The sequence below is a fragment of the Papio anubis genome, chromosome 6 (genome assembly GCF_008728515.1).
Source record: "Papio anubis isolate 15944 chromosome 6, Panubis1.0, whole genome shotgun sequence".
Classification (NCBI taxonomy): Eukaryota; Metazoa; Chordata; class Mammalia; order Primates; family Cercopithecidae; genus Papio; species Papio anubis.
Window position 1 is genome coordinate 32596975 of NC_044981.1, and position 21855 is coordinate 32618829.

At 45.7% G+C, this 21855-nt stretch overlaps 1 protein-coding gene and 1 long non-coding RNA gene across 2 annotated transcripts in view; one reads left to right on the forward strand and one right to left on the reverse strand.

Moving 5' to 3' along the window:
* Window positions 1–3548: 3548 nt before the first annotated feature.
* On the forward strand, window positions 3549–15558 carry LOC103883622. Its single transcript, XR_002521523.2, has 2 exons — window positions 3549–4822; window positions 10196–15558. It is a non-coding gene; the product is annotated as an uncharacterized LOC103883622 (long non-coding RNA).
* Window positions 10737–21855, reverse strand: part of NUDT3 (nudix hydrolase 3) — a 119331-nt gene continuing 108212 nt past the window's right edge. Inside the window, exon 5 of the mRNA XM_003897469.5 lies at window positions 10737–20004. Within this exon, the coding sequence (XP_003897518.1) occupies window positions 19826–20004 (179 nt within the window). The 3' untranslated portion in view covers window positions 10737–19825. The remainder of the gene's footprint in view (window positions 20005–21855) is intronic.

Below are 21855 nucleotides of genomic sequence, written 5' to 3' on the forward strand. Positions count from 1 at the left end.
AGCCCACAAGAAAACTATAGACCAATATTCCTTATGAATATAGATTCAAAAATCCTCAACAAGCACCTATAGTCCTAGCTACTCAGGAGCCTGAGGCAGCAGAATCCCTCGAGCCCAGAAGTTCGAGGCTGCAGTGAGCTATGATTGTGCCAGTGTACTCCAGCCTGGGCGGCAGAGTGAGACACTGTCTGCAGTCAACCAATCAATCAATCAATCGATCAATCAAATAAAAATTTTTTTAGCCACGCGTGGTGGCCCATGCCTGCAGTCCTAGCCACTTGGGACATTGAGCCAAGACAGTTGCTTGAGGCTGGATGTGGTGCCTCATGCTTGTAATCCCAGCACTTTGCCAGGCTGAGAGGGAGGATCACTTGAGCCCAGGAGTTTAAGACCAGCCTGGGCAACATGGTGAGACCCCATCTCTACAGAAAATACAAAAAAATTAGCTGGGCATCGTGGTATGCGCCTGTAGTCCCAGCTACTCGGGAGACTGAGGTGGAAGGATCACTTGAGCCCAGGGAGGTTGAGGCTGCAGTTTGCCGTGATAGCGCCACTGCGCTACAGCTTGGGCAAAAGAGTGAGACCCTGCCTCAAAAAAACAAAAAACAAAACAAAACAAAAAACCCTCAACCAACTACTAGTAAACTGGTATAAAACGCCTGTAATCCTAGCACTTTGGGAGGCCGAGGCGGGAGGATCACGAGGTCAGGAGATCGAGACCATGGTGAAACCCCGTCTCTACTAAAAATACAAAAAATTAGCCGGGTGCGGTGGCGAGCGCCTGTAGTCCCAGCTACTCAGGAGGCTGAGGCAGGAGAATGGTGTGAACTCGGGAGGTGGAGCTTGCAGTGAACAGTGATCCCGCCACTGCACTCCAGCCTGGGTGACAGAGCAAGACTCCATCTCCAAAAAAAAAAAAAAATCCAATAGCATATCAAAAAGGATTATATACCATGACCAAAGATTTATCCTAGGAATGTAAGGGTAGTTCACCAGAAAATCAATGTCATACACCACATTAATAGGACAGTGAGACAATAACATATCCTGTGTATGTTATTTCTTTCAATCTACTAATAATCTTTATGAGGTAGCTGTCATTATCTCCATTTTGAAGCTAGGGACACTGAGATTAAGGTACTAAGTGACTGGAGGCTCCAAGGGTAGTGAGTAGTGGGGTCAGGGTACTCCATGCCAACCTGGCAAGGGTGAGCGCAGGCAGTGTGACGGTGGGAAACAAGACTGTCCACATGATCATCTCTTTTTTAATAAAAATATTATATTATTTATGTTTGAGACAAAATCTCACCTGTCGCCCAGGCTGGAGTGCAGTGGGATGATGTAGCATGATCATGGCTCACTGCAGCATCAGCTTCCTGGGCTCAAGTGATCCTCCCGCCTCAGCCTGCTAAGTAGCTGAGACTACAAGTGCACACCACCATGCCCAGCTAACTTTTTAAAAAAAATGTTTTGTAGAGATAGGGAGTCTCACTATGTTGCTCAGGCTGATCTTGAACTTGGGCTCAAGCAATCCTCCAGCCTTGGCCTCCCAAAGTACTGGGATTACATGCGTGGGTCACTGTGCCAGCCATGATCATCTCAATGGATGCCAAAAAATGCATTTGACCATTCAACACCCTTTTATGATTGAAAAATCAGCAAACTAGGAATAAAAGGATTTCAGCAAATGGTGTTGAATAATTGGATATCTACATGGAAAAAAATCAATTTGGCTCTATACCTCACAACATATACAACATTTATTATGTATGATTCCATTTATAGAAAACTCTAGGCCGGGCGCGGTGGCTCAAGCCTGTAATCCCAGCACTTTGGGAGGCCGAGGCGGGTGGATCACGAGGTCAGGAGATCGAGACCATCCTGGCTAACATGGTGAAACCCCGTCTCTACTAAAAATACAAAAAACTAGCCGGGCGTGGTGGCGGGCGCCTGTAGTCCCAGCTACTCGGAAGCTGAGGCGGGAGAATGGCGTGAGCCCGGGAGGTGGAGCTTGCAGTGAGCCGAGATCGCGCCACTGCACTCCAGCCTGGGCGACAGAGCGAGACTCCGCCTCAAAAAAAAAAAAAAAAAAGAAAACTCTAGAACTTGCAAATTCATGTAATATGACAGAAAGCAGATTAGTGTTTGCCTGGGGTTAGGGGGCCAAGGGCCAGGGAAGAGGGCACAAAGGGGCACAAAGAAACTTTTGGCAGTGATGGATATGTACATTATCTTGGTTGCAGTGATAGTTTCATAGGCAAACATGTCATGACCTTTCAAATTATGCATTTTAAATATGTGCAGCTTATTGTATGTTAATTATAGCTCTATAGCTCAATACTTTTTTTTTTTTTTTTTTTTTTTTGAGATGGAGTCTCACTCTGTCGCCCAGGCTGGAGTGCAGTGGTGTGATCTTGGCTCACTGCAACCTCTGCCTCCTGGGTTCAAGCGATTCTCCTGCCTCAGCCTCCCGAGTAGCTAGGATTACAGGCGTTAGCCACCATGCCTGGCTAATTTTTGTGTTTTTTAATAGAGATGGTTTCACCATGTTGGCCAGGCTGGTCTCGAACTCCTGACCTTGTGATCCACCCGCCTTGGCCTCCCAAAGTACTGGGATTACAGGCGTGAGCCACCGTGCCCGGCCTCAATACAACTTTTAAAAAAATGTGATAAAGAGGTCGGGAGCAGTGGCTCACACCTGTAATCCTAGCTCTTTGGGAGGCCAAGGCAGGCAGATCACCTGAGGTCAGGAGTTTGAGATCAGCCTGGCCAACATGGTGAAACCCCCTCTCCACGAAAAATACAAAAGTTAGCTGGGTGTGGTGGCGGGCACCTGTAATCCCAGCTACTCAGGAGGCTGAGGCAGGAGAATCACTTGAACCTGGGAGGTGGAGGTTGCAGTGAGCCGAGATCGTGCCATTGCACTCCAGCCTGGGTGACAAGAGAGAAACTCTGTCTCAAAAAAAAAAAAAAAAATAATAATAATAAAGAATGCCTTTTAAAGTCGGGTGGGGTGGCTCATGACTATAATTCCATTATTTTGTGACACCAAGCAAGAGGACTGCCTGAGCTAGGAAACAGGAGATTAACCTGGGCAAAATAGTGACACCCCCCATCTCCACTAAAAAAAAAAAAAAAAAAAATTAGCAGAGCGCGGTGACGTGTGCCTTTAGTCCCAGCTGGTCTCAAAATCCTGGGCTCAAGCAATTCTCTTGCCTTGGCCTCCCAAAGTGCTAGAATGAGGCACTGTGCCTGTCCTAAAATTATTTTAAATTTATTTTAAATATTTTAATTAATTAATTTTAATTAAAAAAACTTTTTTAGAGACAGGGTCTCATTTTGTCACCCAGTGGCACCATCATAGCTCACTGCAGCCTTGAACTCCTGGGCTCAAGGGATCTTCCTGCCTCAGCCTCCCAAGTAGCTGGGATTACAGGCCCGTACCACCATGCCTGGCCAGGTTTTTATTTTTAGTAGAAAAGGAGTCTCAGTTTGTTGCCCAGGGTGGTCTTTAACTCCTGGGCTCCAGCCATCCTCCCACCTCGGCCTCCCAAAGTGCTAGGACTGCAGGTGTGAGCCACTGAGCCTGGCCAAAAAAAATTGTTTCTTAAAGAGTCTTTTAAAAATTAAATAGTGGAATGAATGACTGACGACTCCACAGACCAAGCTCCAAGGACTGGGAAGGGGCGGACACAGTAAGGAAGAAGAGCTGAGGCTGCCCGCGGACTCTTCCTGCCTGCCATTTTGTTGCACAGGCCCAGCCTTGTCAGGCCAGCCCATGGTGTCCTGACCCCAGGGGCGCCTCCTTCCAGGCTTTTCCCTACACTGACTCACTTCTTTGTGAAATCACTTGGTGTTCCTTGTGCAGCGCCTGTGTTTTCCCACTTTCCTGCCTTCGCTCGAGCGGTTTTCCCACCATCTCAGCCAGTAAGAATCCTGTTGGTCTCCTGTGGGAGGCTGGACCTGGGGCCAGGTCGGCCTTGGGCTCCCACCCCACTCTGAGGTAAGGGGTCAGCGGGGCTGGGCAGGGCCCAGGCTAGGGGGAGGGAGGATGAGGTGCCCATGCCGGGCCTGCATACCCCGCAAGGGACAAGTGAGCAGGGACTAAGTGAGTCCTGAAGATTTAACGGAGGGAACCCCTCACTGACCAGCCCCTGAGAACACCAGAGGCCTGACTTGCAAGGTATTTGTTATCCGTCCCCAGCTTCCTTCACCTTCCCAACCTGCTTCACATTCAACTGATTTTCCCTCCTGTCCTCCAGCTCCCTGCAGGCTTCAGCTGCCTCTGCAGCGAGGCGGGGATGGAAGTACCTGCCCCTCAAGGTAGATGTGAAGGTCTGGGTCCTGGGCCTGTGCAGGTAGTAGGTGTTCAAGGAATGGTCTGAATGGATGGGAGAGTGTTTTATAAGTTGAAAAACATTAGAAAAATAATATTAGCTCTTATAATTGGTCCACTCAACTTCCTCAGATGGAGTTTGCCCCAAGCAAAACAAATTTTCCTCAACCCCACCCCATAAACTGCAAGCCCCCATAACTTCCCCTCTTCTTCTCCTCCTTTCCAGGCTCACCCAAACTTGGCTTCCTCTGCCCGGGCACAAGCCTGGCAGGAAGTGACCAGCCTCCCATTAGCTCTTACCCCAGGTCTGGGAGAGTTCACAGGCTGCTGAGCTGAGCTAAGAGGAGCAGCAGGAACTGAGGGTTTCCTTATCCTAGAAAAGCACCTCTTCTTCCTACTCCCTTGCCCTCCAGACTCAAGGCAGGAAGAGAAACCTGGGGAAGGGGCCTCAGAGGAGAAGCCTCCATCGCGTGTTTGTTCTGACTGGTCAGTGAGTGCCACACTATTTGAATGTCACCCTTGCCCCAAAGGGAAGAGCCTCTTTACCTGGCTCTCCCCACCTCCTCCACCTGCTCCAAACGTCTCTGGCACCGGGTCCCAGGGAACCTTGCATTTGCTCCCAGGGTTTGGGGGAAGTGAAGGGGTATGTGGAGGGAGGGGGTTGAGGGGACTCGGTGACACTGGCACACATTTCTTGTGCGGCAGACATCCCCAAAATGTCATTTGGCTCTTTGCTTGTTCCAAGCCATATTTCATTTCCAGGGTACCTGCTCTGCATCACTTAGCTGGATACCACAATGGAGAAATCTCTTTCTTTCCTTCAGAAGGCACCTTCAGAACAGGGGCATGTCCAAGCAGACACACAGTCCAGCATAGGAAGAAGTATCTCAGAGATCTTTCCCAAAGGAGGGTACAGAACATGTGAATTGGGAAACAGTGTGATGGTGTAGCATGCATTTGGAAAACTGTAAGAAGTTCTATGAGGCCAGGGGAAAACAAGGATGAGACAGTGGCAAGAAATTAGTCTGGTGAGGTGGGCAGGGGCCAACTCACAAAAGGTATTGGGTACTAATCTAAGGAGGTGGAACCTCACCTAAAAGCTATGGGTAGGAAGAGAACAAGAAATATTGCCAAGGACACCACAGGATTTAGGGGCCAGTGGTCAGATGAGAACTGATAAGTGACCTTTGGACTTGTCAATGTGATAGTCACTGGCTATTGATGGGAAGCACTGGAGGTGGAGTGGAGGGGAGACATGAACCCATAGTGACCCCATGGTATATATGGTTTTCTCTGGGCAGGCTCAGCTCTCACATAGGAGGGGATGAAAATGGATGGATTATCCCAGCACTTTGGGAGGCCGAGGCGGGCGGATCACGAGGTCAAGAGATCAAAACCATCCTGGCCAACATGGTGAAAGCCTGTCTCCACTAAAAATACAAAAATTAGCTGGCTGTGGTGGCATGCGCCTGTAGTCCCAGCTACTCAGGAGGCTGAGGCAGGAGAACTGCTTGAGCCCAGGAGGCGGAGATGCAGTGAGCCAAGATTGCGCCACTACCCTCCAGCCTGGTGACAGAGCGAGACTTCATCTCAGAAAAAATAAAATAAAATAAAATAAGATGGATTAATTCAGGTCTGGGATTCTGAGGGAGACTACACTGGAAGAACATGGGGACAAGAAAGATGGAGTAATTAATGGTGAATGAGTGATGAAGTCACGGGCATGGGTCTTGATGTGGCACTGGCTGATAGAGTTTGGTGGCCAGAGTGGGATAACCCTTTTTTTGGAGACAGAGTCTCACTCTGGCTTCCAGGCTGGAGTGCAGTGGTGCGATCTTGGCTCACTGCAACCTCCGCCTCCTGGGTTCAAGCAATTCTCGTGTCTCAGCCTCCCGAGTAGCTGAGATTACAGGCATGCACCACCACACCCTGCTAATTTTTTTGTATTTTTAGTAGAGATGGGATTTTGCCATGTTGGCCAAGCTGGTCTCAAACTCCCAAGCTCAAATGATCCACCTGCCTTGGCCTCCCGAAGTGCTGGGATTACAGGTGTGAGCCACCATGCCCAGCCAGGATAACCCTTTTTAAAAAAAGATTTTCATGTCAATAGAAACAGAGCAGCTATTTACAGCATGGCCAGTGATCTGTATTTTCCACTTAAGAGTTCCAAATTAGAATACTGGTGAAATCCCTTCTCATTGTGTCTATTTCTAAATCTGTGAAACAGAGGATTGGACTAGATGATCCCTAAAATCCTTCCTGCTCGATCATGCAAGGATTCACTGCTATTGCTTTATCTGCATCCTCTTCACACCTACCTAAGCATAATGACCACCCATCTGCCCTCAATAGATGTTTGTGGAGTACCTGATGGTCTCTCTCACACAAGAACCCTGTCAGCATCTAGGCCCATCACCAGTGCCTGTTTATTGAGTGATGGCGATGTCATGAGGAAGTCCCTCCCTCTGCCTCCCTTGCAACCCTTCCTGTGAGGTGTGTAGGGACCAGGTGCACATCCAGCCCTCATTCGCCCCTCCCCACCTTCAATTTATCCTTGCCCTGGTCCTTCTTACAGTCTGAAGTGACCAAGAAAGAACTGCCAAGTGGGCAGGTTCTGGCGAGCCAGACCCCCATGTTGAACTGCAGTTCTTCTATTACCTTGGATATGTTACTTAACTTCCACATTTTCTCCTAAACGTTTTTATGAGTCTTTTTCCATATTCGTGAATTTATTTTCATATGGTGTGTGAGGTAGGGATTTTTTTTTTTTTTTTTTTAGACGGAGTCTTGCTCTGTTGCCCAGGTTAGAGTGCAGTGGCGTGATCTCGGCTCACTGCAACCTCCACCTTCCAGGTTCAAGCGATTCTCCTGCCTTAGTCTCATGAGTAGCTGGAATTACAGGCACCCACCACCATGCCCAGCTAATTTTTGTATTTTTCATAGAGATGGGGTTTAACCATGTTGGCCGGGCTGCTCTTGAATTCCTGACCTCAGGTGATCTGGCCTCCCAAAGTGCTAGGATTACAGGCGTGAGCCACTGTGCCTTTTTTTTTTTGTCAGGTCTCCCTCTGTGTCCTAGGCTGGAGTGCACTAGTGCAATCATAGCTCACTGTAGCCCCCTGCTTCTGGGCCCAAGCAATCCTCCTGCCTCTGCCTCCCAAAGCACTGGGATTACAGGTGTGAGCCACTGTGCCTGGCCGCTATATCATTTTTTCCTGTTTGGTTAATTGATAGTCCCAACACCACTTGCTAAAGATCTCTTCCTTTCCCCACTCAGGTGCATGGTTCCTCTGGCTCCTACCATATTCCCATGTATGCACACGTCTGTTTTTTGGTCCCCTGCTCACTTTTATTGTCTAATTGACTTCTATTTCTATCCAGCTATTCCATTTATCATATTTAGTTACTGTACCTTTATATTAAGTCTTGATACTGATTGAACATAGGACTTCCATTGTAGTCCTGTGTTTTCCCTGGCAGTTTCTCCAAATTGTCTTAGACATCCTTGGTGCTTTACCCTGTGATTTTTAGACAAGTTTGTCTAGGTCTTTTAGAAAACAGTTAGCTTCCCTAAGCCTCCATTTCCTTTACCATGACCTATGCCTCATAGGACTGCAAAGACTTAAGTGTAAAACAGTGAACACCACCTGGCCAGGAACACAAGAAACACTGAGTAGATAGTATCATCTTCCCCAAATGCCCAACCTGATGCAGTCACTGTTCTGTTAAAAACATTGTTGGCTTCCCAGGCATGCAGAGTAAAGTTCAAACACAGCCTGCTAAGCCACCTGACCCCAGCTAACCTTTCCCATGGCACCACCTGCCTCTCCCTCCTCCCTGCCCACTATCCCTATCATGTTCCCTGAACACAGTGCTCTGCCCTCGAACATGCTGTCCCTTCACGCTGGGATCCCACGCGTCCCTCATGGATCCTCTTAGATGATGCCTCCTTTGAGGAGTTAGGCACTCCCTCGGGCTTCTTGTATTGCATGTATCGCTTTGCATTGTGATTACTTGCGTCTGTTGTGACTTTGTGTCTTATTTAGTGAACTCAGCACAGGTCTTGGCATTTCCAAAGAGGTGCCACCATTTGATAATCACACCCTGACTTTGGTGTCACACACACTCCTTCACTTATTTAACACAATAATCCTGCGAAGTAGACTTCTCCCCCACTGAACAGGAGGGAGCAGGGATGGTAATTTGTTCAAGATCAAAGAGCTTGTCAGCAGAGGAGCAGAGACCTGCATCCTGGGCTAATTCCCAACATTTGTATCTTCTATTACAGCAGGCAGCCTTCGGATGACTGTCCTTCTTCCCTTTTCTCAATTTCTTATCTCCATCTCATCCTTCCATGGTCCTCCCACCTGAGCTCTCTCTGATATTGGTCCTTTCTACTTCACCCCCCCACGAGACTTACTTTTCCCAGGTTGTCACCTCTCCCATTTCATGCCATCTGTCACCCAAGCGGGTGCCTCTGTGAGGACTGTGTGTCCTAGGTTTAGCACATTGCTGGTATTCAGAACATAGAACATGGAACCTCATGGCTACATCCTCAGATGTTGAGATGTTAGCTTGGTGTCACAAGATCAAGGATATAAAATAAACCCTTCACAGCCTCAATCTGTTGGAAACCAGAAAGCAAGCAAAGCCATGGCTTGTAACATCAGGCTTTCTTGGAACAGTTATCAGGTGTCCAGAGATGGAAGCCACCCCGACTAGGGATGAGCAGTTATTCTACCAACTCAAACTGGCCTAGACGGTCAGTGCTACCACCCGGCATGTCAACAAAGGATGGAGGAAGTGCAATGCTGGTCCCCACAATGACAGGAGCTGCAATGGTGTCCTCAGGGCTGATTTTCTCTCTCCACCCATGTCCGAAGTTTTGGGGTGTCTCTTTAGAGTTCTCTCTAGCCACAAGTCCTGCAGGCCATTGGAAGACTAGGCTGCAGAAAGGTAATCCTGAACTTTGCAATTTACCCTCTGCAAATGAAATAGAATCATGTAGTAAATGTGACGACAGATCAGCTTTAGAATGGTCCATAATGATCTGACATGGGCGAGTGGGGAGTTTCCAGAACACTCAAATCCCAATTAGAGGTGGCCAGTTGGTGGTTTCCTGAGTACATCACCTGTATCAGCATGTATGAGCTCATAGCCTCATCATACACACTAAATCTGGCAAAAGGAAGAATCCTTTGATGGAGGAATGAAGGGTGATCATCATGGAATGGACAAAGGAAGCCTGCAGAATCAGAATTTTAGGGGGAGAGTTCTCTGACCAACTGAAAGGGAATTCGTCCTGTGGTAGAATGGTCAACAGGTTATTATTATTGCTCAGTAACCCACTTTCTGCCTAGTTTTGGCCTCCCATACAGCCAGCCAGTACACAAACCAGGTAACTTTGATGTTTACCATCATATAAATGAACCGATTAGCACCTGGGCATATACATTAGTCTCTTACGAGTTAGATTTGTGTGAGTCTTGTTCCTGGAAGCGATTCTCTTCCACTGACCCCATCAGGTTTCTTGGCTTAAAATACTTGACCAGTGGTGATGCCAACAAAGTCCCATCCTAGAGAAGCCAGCTTGTCTTGGCGGATGGGTGTTTCTCTGTGATATGCTGTTCATTCTTGTTTCTATATCCCCCACTGCATTTCCAGTGCACTCATGCATGGTATCACAATGGCTTCCAGACTGTTCCACTCCAAACTCTCCTGCTGGCTCCTCCTCAGACATGGTTGATACCACATGACTGCCCTGTTCAGGAACACGCTCATGCATAAAACCAAACTCTCTGGACTGGCTTCTGTGGTTTTCCATAATTTGATCTCATCAGACTTTATTTTCCATTACAGCTCAAACTGTTCCTTCCATTTTGGGACCAGGGGACAGAGCTCACTTAATGCTGCTCTCCCACTGAAGACACTCACCCATTCTCTGCCTGCAAGCCCTACCACTACGCAACTTCAAAAATGGCTCCACCCTTCCTGATTCCACCCCATACAGAGGAAAGCAACTTCTTGCGACGCTTCCTTATTCTGGAAGTGGCTCACCTCTTTCCCCTTCCAGCTCCTTTGCGCCCCCTAGAAAGCCTCCCTGGCTAAGGGGGACAGGCCCTCTCCTCAGCACTGGGCACTGACCGTCTAACCAGGGCTCTCTCTGGGCACCTGGTTGCAAGGATGGCAAGATACAACAACATGCTGATTTTAATAGCCTCTGGCTTCTCCACTGCATTTCTCACCTGAATGCCCTGCACACCAAATCTTCCATGGGATCACCCTTGACCTCTAGGGCAATTCCCAAGAATCCAGCAGAGGAGTGGGGGAAACCAAAAGACTGACATGAAGGACTCAAGGGAAACCTCTGGAAAGAAGACACCAGACACTAAAAGGGATATGTGTGAAATACTGGTTTTTATTGGTTGGCACAAGATTACAATCTACAGTTTCAATGCCCTTCCCTCCCACACAGCTCAAATGGAAGGAAACTGATTAACACATAGAAAGGAATGGCAGGCTCACAGGTTTAAGCATTTGTTTTCACAAAAAGGAGTGGGATATGGGGGTGGTCAAGTTTTACGGGTAGTAACAACATTCTCTCCAGATGGCAGGGGGTAAGTCTGCCTGTCCTCCGTTGCTGATACCACATAAGGGACATATTAGTAAAGTAGGGAAAGGGTTATATGTGTGGCTGGCCTGTTCTTAAGAGAGGAAGGTGGGATAGTATCTGCTGTGTGCCTGTCTCAGACCAAACCTGGGGCTGAACCAGTGCCCCTTTCTTCTGAGCCCTCCTCCACAACCTGACTGTACTGCCAGCCGCACCCATGGGAAGGAGGTGTGAAGGAAGCCTGAGAACATCCGCCTCGAGAAAAGGAAACAGGAAAACTATTTCCTTCCGCCTTCTCTGGACCAAATTCCACTCCCCTCAGCTCCAGAGAGCGCTGCAAAAATCTTCCTTAGGAACGCTGTGAAGACACGGGGAAGAGGCCAGCCCAGACAGGTGGTCCTGAGCGGGCAAGAAGAAAAGCTTGAACTTTCCATGCAGTACCAAGCAAGATTGTTTTGGAAACACGCAAACAAAAAATGGAAACCAACACCATGTACCCACAGGTTGGGTAGCTCCCAAATCCTGGACAGCATTTGGATTGGAGGTAAGGACAATTTTACTCCAGCTCCTTGTTTTATAACCCACACCAGGTGCCAAGAGGTTTAAGGACCAAAACCGACCTCTCTTTCCCTACAAGCACCATTCCTTGGATTCCCAGTTTTGTTGAGCTCATTTGGGGTCATCCTTGCCATCCTCTTCAAAAATGACACAGCCTCTTGGTGGTTCCATTTTCTATCCCTTTCTACAATTATGAACACACTGTCTAAACAGGAGAGCTATATATGCTGTCACCCTGCAGCCCAAGAGATTAGGTGATCTAATGATGAGAAGGCCAACTTACTTGCTTTCCTGGGTGGTCCTGATGGAAATGAACAGCAGCAGAGTTCTGGTGGGACAGAGCAGTCTAGTCTGAGCCACTGTGTGATTCCCCAGGGGACTGGTCCCTGGGTACATGGGTCCCTGGCTCTGTCTCAGTTCCAGAGACATTACTCAACTTGGCCTTTTAAGCCTCAGCTAAAACATATGAGCATGAGGGAAAAGGGACAAGAAATACTTTTGTCCTCTGGAAAAACGTAAACTCAATACATTTTGGCTACTTAGGCTCAAGCCACAGGGTTCCCTGGAAACACTTGTTGAACCTGGCCAAGAGGAGACTGTATATAGATGGCACACCTGGAAAAGGGGAGAAAGCACACTAGTTCATCTCTTTTATAAGTGGAATGGTCCCAGGGATGTTAACCTTTCTGATGCTGATGGTAGATGAGTGGAGTGGAGGTAATCCTGTGAGAAAACTCCTTAAAAACCCTTAAGCTGTGTGGAGACTACACATCACAGCTGAGCAAACCAAGGTGGGGCCTCACTGCCACCTCAGAGCCCATCCCTGACCATGTCATTGGATAGGATGGAAGACAAAGTCTTTGAAATGGAGGCTGGGCTGGCAAAAGTAAGTATGAAGATGCTACTACTGTCCTTCCACTTCCTCTCTCTGATACACCTAAGAAGGTGAGAGACACTTACTTCAATTCCATTTTACAACAGTTCTCAACATCCTGAAATAACTCTTGATTTCCTTAATTAAGCACAGGGAAAACTGGTAAGCTATCTTTCTAACTGAAATTTTACTTATTCTAACCACCAACCTTTTCTTTGATTATCAACCAGTTTGATAGTCTTCAGATCATAAAACAATAGAACAGACCTGACATTTACAAAACTGTACTACTTACTTCTTTTACAGTAGAGTTGACCAATCACTTTTCTAACTATTAATGCAACACCATGCCACTGGGCCCTAGACTCTGATGTTTCTGATCCCTGAGCAACACATCTATGTCCATTCACAGATGGAAGTGAAAGGGTGAGATTCTCAGAGTCTAAACAAAATTCTGGTAGCAAATTGGATTTCTGAAGGGAGAGTCCTCTTAGAAAATTCTGAGCAAAAATGCTCTCAGTCACCAGGGACGGGGTGAGCGGGCAGGTTTCAGTCTGTGAGCTATAGCTTAGGTACCTGTTACTGCCTTCTGAACTCCATGTTCTTGGGAGGACATAAGCCTCTTGTTCATTAAGCAAAGGCCCTCCAAGTCTCCTTTTTACTTCAGCACTTTGGAAATTCTCCAAGACTTAACTTCAGATCTGGGGAAGTTCTATGTAGAACAGACCTATCCCTTCTTATTCCTGCTCCTGGGTGTCTCCATAATCAGCCTCTACCTTCCCTGGCGTAAGTCGTATCTGTTATGCTGCAGGAACTGAGTAACCAAAGCTAGATATCCTTTGGACCACTGATTAGTGACACATTTTCTCCACAACAAAGGGAGGTTAAAGACCAAGGTTTAACCTGAGAAACTTTTTTTTTTGGCAAGACAATAAAGAGGTTAAAGAGGCTATGTGGATCTGTCACTGCTTTAGCTTACCATTTTCAATTTAGCACCAAAGTGCTCAGGAAGACAGGCTCAGATCAGGATGACTTCTTAAAAGGGATTCACAGGCAATCTTACTGGCAAAATGATTTTCCAAAGCTGAGCCACTTGCCCCACCCTACAGGGAGGGGAGTAGAGTCTTAAGGCCCAGCATTGGCATTGAGGCATCTTGCTTTTTTCCCTCAGAATTCCACAAAGGCTTAAGAGTGATCTAAATGCCTGGCTGGAAGCTCAAGTCTAGGAGAGCTAATTTACTGCATTGTTGAGATATTCTCTGCAAGATAGTCACATATAATAAGCAATTTAGTAGATAATTAATCCAGACAAGAATTAATGTTCTCTGAATCAGTGATTAATATAATCTTCACATCTGGCCTGGCTGGGAGGCTTGGGGGCAGGAAAGGGAGGGTGGAAGAATGGGTAGCACATCAAAGTGGTGATGAACAAAATGACAATGCTGCTGTTTGTGTATCCTTTAAAGCCTCTATCCAGGGTTTTAAATGGCGCTTTTTTTGTCTGCTTCCTGATAGGAAGTCAAATAAGTTTTAGTAGTAAGAACTGGGGATAAAAACGAAAGGAAACCTAGAGTTATTAAACAACTGACTGCTGGAGGAACAGAAGCAATGACTTCTTTCTACCTTCTAGGTAGTAATCTTACTTTTTTGGCTAAAAGCACTTTCTTCAGCATTCTGAGTTAACATGGGTTCCCTATAAGCTCCCCTCCCCAGGTGGACAGTCTTATTTTCTAAGACAAGCTCAAACTCACCAAATTATCACCGTAAACAAAGCTTCAGGGAAGAGACATAACTCTTACTTCAAAAGCTTCAGGTCAGAGACAGCCAAAATCACATGACTGCTAGCCTCAGCTCAAGTAGTGTGCCCAAATCATCACAAAATGGGATTCTCTTCCTATTAATTTTTTTTTTTTTTTTTTTTTTTTGAGACAGAGTCTTGCTCTGTCGCCTAGGCTGGAGTGCAGTGGCGGGATCTCGGCTCACTGCAACATCTGCCTCCCAGGTTCAAGCGATTCTCCTGCCTCAGCCTCCCGAGTAGCTGGGACTATAGGAGTGTGTCACCACGCCTGGCTAATTTTGCTATTTTTAGTAGAGACGGGGTTTCACCATACTGGTCAGGCTGGTCTTGAACTCCTGACCTCGTGATCCACCCGCCTTGGCCTCCCAAAGTGCTGGGATTACAGGTGTGAACCACCGTGCCCGGTCCTCCATTTATTAATTTATAAGGGGACTAGGAGGACAAACTATTTGATTAATTTGAAGGTGAGAGGTATCATTTTCTCAGATGCTCCAACTAGGCTTCTCACATCCCTCAAAGGTTATCAGCTAAAGACAAGAGTTTCTGAGGCTAATGCAAAAACATGGTCAGATGTGAAACCACCCTTTTAGAGGCAGAGTTTGTGAAAGGCTGCTGGCCTCCAAAGGACAGCATGCCTAAACTCTCTGGGCTCCCAGGACCTGTGGTGATCTCAAGTCAACCTGATGCACAGATAACAGTATCTTTTAGGGATTGCAGCCAATGCTCCCCAATTCACTTTTTTTTGTTTTAATACCTTAAAATATCAAGTGTTTCATTTTTAGGTGATATTCCAAGTGACACAGAAACACAGCTCTCCTGGATGGTGAAGTCTCCGCTGCAAAACTCACCAAACAGCACAGAGGATGACTCTGGGGTCCTCTCCCACTTGCTCCCAGTTAGGTGGGTGCCCTGATGAAGGCAAGGCTGAGTCACTAACATGCACAGCTCCACATCCTGGAAGCCTCTGGAGCCTCAAGGAGACAGGCTGTATCCAACAGGACTCTGAATAAATGCCTGCCACCTCAACTGGGCAGTCTGACCTCTTCCACCGTCTTTAAGAAACAGAAGGGCCATCTGCATTATTTAATCACCGTTCAATAATGTCCTCCCTCCCCATAGCTGCTTGAGTTAACTGTCTCACAAGTGTCCTATGTTTTGTAAAGATGAGGGTTATTCTGAAATGCAGATGAGACTAGGATAAAGCTGTATTATCAATTACAGCCAACTCTCATTTCTCTTAAAGCAAAAATTCATCCCACTGTGATTTCTCCAGGTATTTCCTTTAATTCTAAATCCACCCTTGATATTAGAGAATATTAAAATCACACAGTTGTGGCAAAAATCACAATGTGGCTATTAAATCCTTTTTGTGAACTAAAAAATGTGCATGTGGCTTAGGCTCAGCTGTTTGTTTGTTTGTTTTTTTTTTTAAAGATGAGGATGGGGACTCCAACAAAGGCATTAAGAAAGTACTAGATGAAATGAGAAATAGGTGAAGGATAACATGTGAAACGTACACTCAGGTCTAACAAGTACCTATTACTTCTCTGGTTAAGAAGGTTTAGCAGGAGCCCCCAATGAGCACTGTATGTAGAGAAAAGGGAAGGAGCAGGGGGAGGAACGGATTGGCACAGAATTTTTTTCTTCTTTTAAAAACCACAGAGGGTGACTTTTTTCTTCTAAGCAAGCAAGCCTAAGAGACAATACATGGGCTGGCTCCTAATATCAAAACAAAATATTTCTTTGCCACAAAGGAACTTGACTATGTAGCAACACATTTACAAAACTACTGCAAAACACTCCCAGAGGGCAGTGACCTACTCTGTTCCCCAGAGGCTGCAAGAAGCAAGGCCTCAAGTGCCTCACGTTCCATGGGGCTGTGCAGCGCAATGCAGAAGGCGGAAATCCTGCTGTGACACCACCCTCGAGACCTTCTGCAGCCTGAGAGGCAGTGATACTCCCACACCCTTTGATCCTTCCAGATGGCTCAGCCTAGACCTAGCAGTGAGAGAGCCCTCTCCATGCAGGGCGGATGGAGTGGTGGACACTTGCAAAAACAAAACAGTCAATTCACTAACTGTTCCATCCTGTTATATTTGCAATGAGGAAAATTAAGATTCCTGTTTCATGGGCTGCACTGTTTCTGGAAGGCTACAGAAAATCTAACATGGCTGACACCTCCTGGTAGCCCTTCTGTACACACACACACACACACACGTACACACACACACACACACAAGAGAGGAGAAAATCCTGGTCCAAAAGACCACATGACCTTACTAGTGTTTCCCCAATGATTGTAATTTATAAACTAAAAATTTTTTAAAACCCACTGCTATCTTTTTCTGTCCTGAGTTTGGTAGACTTTAATGGATGCTCTAGCAATAACCAGAATCTAGGACATGCAAATTCACTGTGAGCAAGAGGCTAGGGATCTGCCCTAAACATAGGAATCTGTTTCTACCAAGTCTGAATGAGGTCAGCACTGGTAGAATTAATGACAAATCAATGTCAATGAAATATTCTGCAAACAGGGTAGTTTTTGTACTTTCTTTTCTTTTCTTTGGGGAGATAAAGGTATTGCAACCATGGGTCTAACTAATGTATCACTAAAGGACTGTGATGATATTCTCAGTAAAGACGGCCATGGTGTTTACAGTGCCAGGGAGGGAAAATCCCAGATCATCAGAATCCCAGTGCAACAGAAAACAGCACCAGTTTCAACAATTCTGATGTTGGACAAAGCCTCTTTTTGTCAGTTAAGAAAGCATAAGCACAGTGTCTCAGTTAATTGCATTAACAGGAATCCATTCATGTCACTGAAAAATACTTGTTGGCACAGTTCACTTTCCTGACCCAAAGACACCAACAACAATCAAAACTGCCCTTTCAGGGTAGTATATTATTACACTAGCCCAGTCAAAACACACTCAGACCATTAACAAATGTATACATTACTGTTAGCACTGCAGGTCTGTTTTATTTTCTAATTTATTTATTGAGACAGAGTCTCGATCTGTCACCTAGGCTGGAGTGCAGTGGCGTGATCTTGACTCACTGCAACCTCCGCCTCCCAGGAAGGTTTAAGTGATTCTCATGCCTCAGCCTCCCAAGTAGCTGGGATTACAGGCGTGCACCATCACGTCCAGCTAATTTTTGTATTTGAGTAGAGACAGGGTTTTGCCATGTTGGCCAGGCTGGTCTCAAACTCCTGTCCTCAAGTGACCCACCTGCCTTGGCCTCCCAAAGTGCTGGGATTACAGGTGTGAACCACTATGCCCGGCCCTGCAGTTCCTTTTTTTAAAGAGTATTGACTGTTTTCCTGCAAAGGACTTTCACATCCATACCATAAAGGTAGTATTTATCTGGAAGAATGTGTTTCTTGAATTCCACTTAGCACTTGGTTAAATCTACTTTATTTTGCTCTTTATTTGAACAGAACTTTAGAATGCTCTAGGTCAGGATAAGAAACAGTGTGTTCGTTTTTAAGTAGGATATGTGAATAGGAAGTTGGCATTCAGACTCAAGTTCCACAGTGTTGTTCTTCTCCAATGGGACCTCTCCTTGGGGATATAATTCCTTTCCCAGAGGTATCATGGTATCCCAAGAATACAACTGCTCTTTGGCTCTGTGTTTCAAGACTGGGAGAGAGGATGTAAACTAAGAGTACACAGCAATTTTCTTTTTCTTTTTTGAGATGGAGTTTCACTCTTGTTGCCCAGGCAGGACGACAGTGGTGCAATCTCGGCTCACTGCAACCTCTGCCTCCCGGGTTCAAGCGATTATCTCGCCTCAGTCTCACAAGTAGCTAGGATTGTAGGCGCCCACCACACCCAGTTAATTTTTGTATTTTTAGTAGAGACGGGGGTTTCACCATGTTGGCCAGGCTGGTCTCAAGCCTCTGACCTCAGATGATCCGCCTGCCTTGGCCTCCCAAAGTGCTGGGATTACAGGTGTGAGCCACCATGCCTGGTGAGTAGACAACAAAATTTAAAGTTCACCAACTGATGTTCCCAAAAGTGCTGAACACTAAATGACACAGGCCTATGAGGTACATACATTTCTTTTAGTAGGAGGGAAAAGTAAAAGTTTTTCAAAGTTTGAGTGCTTTATTAGAATTTTTAAATAAGGAGAACTACGATTTTAATTTCACATCTTGGCTAAGGAGATGACACTGGGGTACAGAGATAGTCTCTTGTTCTAAGCCAGGGATCAGTCAGTGTACTCCTCCCTATCCCTCAATCTCAAGACCCTCTTACTTCCGAACTAAACAACACAATTGGCAAATGAAGCCAGCACGAAACCTGTATCAAAAAACAACAAGAGTCTGCAGTGAGCCAGTGTATTATGTAACCACTGTAATAAGTGATTACGTGGCTTCCCATATGGACCTTTCATATCCTGGTGGGAGATGGGAGACCAGTTTAATAGCTCTGAGCATGCTTCATGATGCAATCACAAGTGCCGTGCCATTACAAAGACAAGCAAGCAGGTGAATTTCCCCAGTGTACTTTTCAGGAACACGGTTACCCAGTTCGGGGACGGGACTACATTGATGCACCTGCAAAGTACAGTTGGATGCTTCAGAGCACAAGGACAATATCCAGGTCAGCACGGTGTAAGGCATATACGGACACAAAGAGAGGTCGTCGTCGGTAATAAGTAGCATTACGGAAAAGATTCCAAACCAGCAGGACAGAAATGGTACCTGATGCTCCAGTTTTTTAGATAAGCAATCCCAAGAATCCAGTTCAAACCCTACTGTCAACATGTGGGGCAGAATTCAATTTCTATCATTGTTTTTACAGATCTGGGCTGAGACATTTGTTCCTAGCTTGGTTAAAAAAATAATAATAAAATAAAGGTTTCTTCCTGTTTCTTTCTTGGTATGGAAATACAGCTTAAAGAAGGAAAGGCCATGAGTCCTGGGAGCACTATGAAGGTAGCTAAACACTTCCCATACCTACAGTCAACGACTGGGAAATAGAGAGAGGACAGGGCAACCTGCCCAGCCACTAGCATCAAAAACGAAAAGGTATATTAATTTTGAGGCTCTCAATTCCAGAAATGCCCAAATTAAAAGAGAAAAAAATCTTGAAAAATTAAACAAATTTCTCTTTCTACAAGTCATTTATTTACATATTATATGTCCGATATATAATGTGTAGATAAATGTATCCTGCAGTGGAAGTGACCACTCTACTGAACTGTACAGCATATTATAGGACAAATTCTTGAAAGATTTCATCTTATACTGGTATCTTTTAATAAAAAAAAATTAAAAATCAAAGAAAACGTCTGGCCAAGGCTAGGATAAGACAAACAGGAACACTTCAGAATCCAAGGCAGGGGAAGGCTGTTGGCCTCTCTTCAGAGGACTGCAGGGGTAGGAAGAGGGAGGGACAGATCATGCACAAAAGTACTTACAAATTACACACCCAACCCCCACCCCACAATAAAAAGAGAAGAAAAAGCCCCATCACTTAACACCAAACAGCAACATTATCAATACACCCTTTCTTTGCTGCCCACCATGCCTTATTTGAAAGAAGAGGCCTGTGAGGAGAAGTGGAAAGAGCCAGGGTGAGAGGGAAGATCTGCATTTCAGTCTAGTTTCCAATTTCCATTTCTCTTACAGGAAGTCTTCAGTCATCTGATGCTTGACATCGAGCTCTGAGCAGAAACCGAGTATGTGGTGGCCACGACTGGGGTGCCATTGTTGGCTGAGTAGCCTTGCCTCAATGTTTCAAAATATGATGCCTGCACGGGTTTGTGATACTGCAGCACTTTTACGGCATCTTCTATTTTAAACCATTCCCTCTTCCTTCCTGTGGAGGCAGACAGAAAAGAAACTAGTACAAGAGCAATAAGGTTTCTGAGCCTAGAACTTTTGAGAAAATGTAGAAAACGTTAAAGCGATGTTTCTTAATACTTTTTTTCCTTACAAAAGTAACTCAAGCGCACTTCGTATGCTTCAAATATTATACAAATGTCTAATGCAGAAAATAGGCGAGAAACCTGAAAACTGAAGAGCTAAGAGTAATTGTGTAAAACCTGCTCTCCAGAGAGAACTATGGCTAGTGTTTTCCTCCTGCCCTCCTGGGTCTCTGAGCTTTCCTTGCTTGCACATACATAGGGATCAAAGCCCAGCAGCATCCCTATCTCTTGTAAAAAACTGACATGAGGGCCTGACGAGGTGGCTCATGCCTATAATCCCAGCACTTTGGGAGGCTAAGGTGGGTGGATCGCTTGAGCCCAGGAGTTTGAGACCAGCCTGAGCAACATGACAAACTTGTCTCTACAAAAAATACAAAAATTATCTGGGCATGGTGGCACAAGCCTGTAGTTCCAGCTACCCAGGAGGCTGAGGTGGGAGGATCACCCTAGCCCGGGAAGTTGAGGCTGCAGTGAGCTGTGATTGTGCCACTGCACTCCGGCAGGGTGACAGAGTGACACCCTGATCCAAGCAGGGGGAAAAAGAAAATCAACACAAACATCAGCTTCCAGAATTACTAGGATAGCTGGTTTGTAATCACTAATTTATTTAAACGTTTTCTTATAAGAGTGAATGTATTGACATAATAGAAAAAAATTTTTTTACATATATATATATATATATATAGAGAGAGAGAGAGAGAGAGACGGAGTCCTGCTCTGTCGCCCAGGCTGGAGTGCAGTGGCCTCCCGGGTTCATGTCATTCTCCTGCCTCAGCCTCCCGAGTAGCTGGGACTGCAGGCGCTCGTCACCACTTCTGGCTAATTTTTTGTATTTTTAGTAGAAATGGGGTTTCACCATGTTAGCCGGGATGGTCTCGATCTCCTGACCTCGTGATTTGTCCACCTCGGCCTCCCAAAGTGCTGGGATTATAGGCGTGAGCCACCACCCCCAGCCAGAAAATATTTTTTAAAATAAGAAAAAACAATCTCAATACAATCACACTTTTATTTTTCAGTTTATTTTCTTACTCTTTTCTAGTCCACACTTTAAAATCCTTTATATTTTTTCTCTTATAAAAGTAATAAGTACCCATAATTTTGTAAACCAGAGAAGACCACTCTCAATACCCTAGCACAATTGCCTTTTTTGCATATACTTGAAAAAGAAACAATCTTGAGATAACTAAAATTGGATCATGCTTTCAGGTGCTCTGAATCCTGACCAGCTCTGCTAGAGTGTTACGGTCAGGAACAAGGACTCTGAAGCCAAAGTGCTGGGCTCCAATCACATAAATGGCTCCAATGAGCTGTGCAGCCTCAGATAGCTGTGCTCCTGCTCCATTTTCCTCATCTATAAAACAGACAATAAATAGGGCTTATCTCACAAGTTTGTTGTGACGATTAGTATGCAAAGCACCTGAAGAGTACCTGGCTGCTAAAAGTATGTACTACTGAATTTGCTTTTTAATTTTTGTTACTGGTTCTTTTTTTCTTCACATTATTTTTTCTTTTCTTTTTTCTTTTTTTTCCCCCAGAGATAGGATCTCAGGCTGGATTGCAGTGGTATGATCATAGTTCACTGCAAACTCAAGCTCCCAGACACGAGGAATCTTCCTGCCCCAGCCTTCCAAGTAGCTAGGACTACAGGCACACGCCACACCTGCTTCTTTTTTTTTTGGTGTAAATGAGGTCTCAAATTCCTGGCCTCAAGTGATCCTCCTGCCTTAGCCTCCCAAAGTACT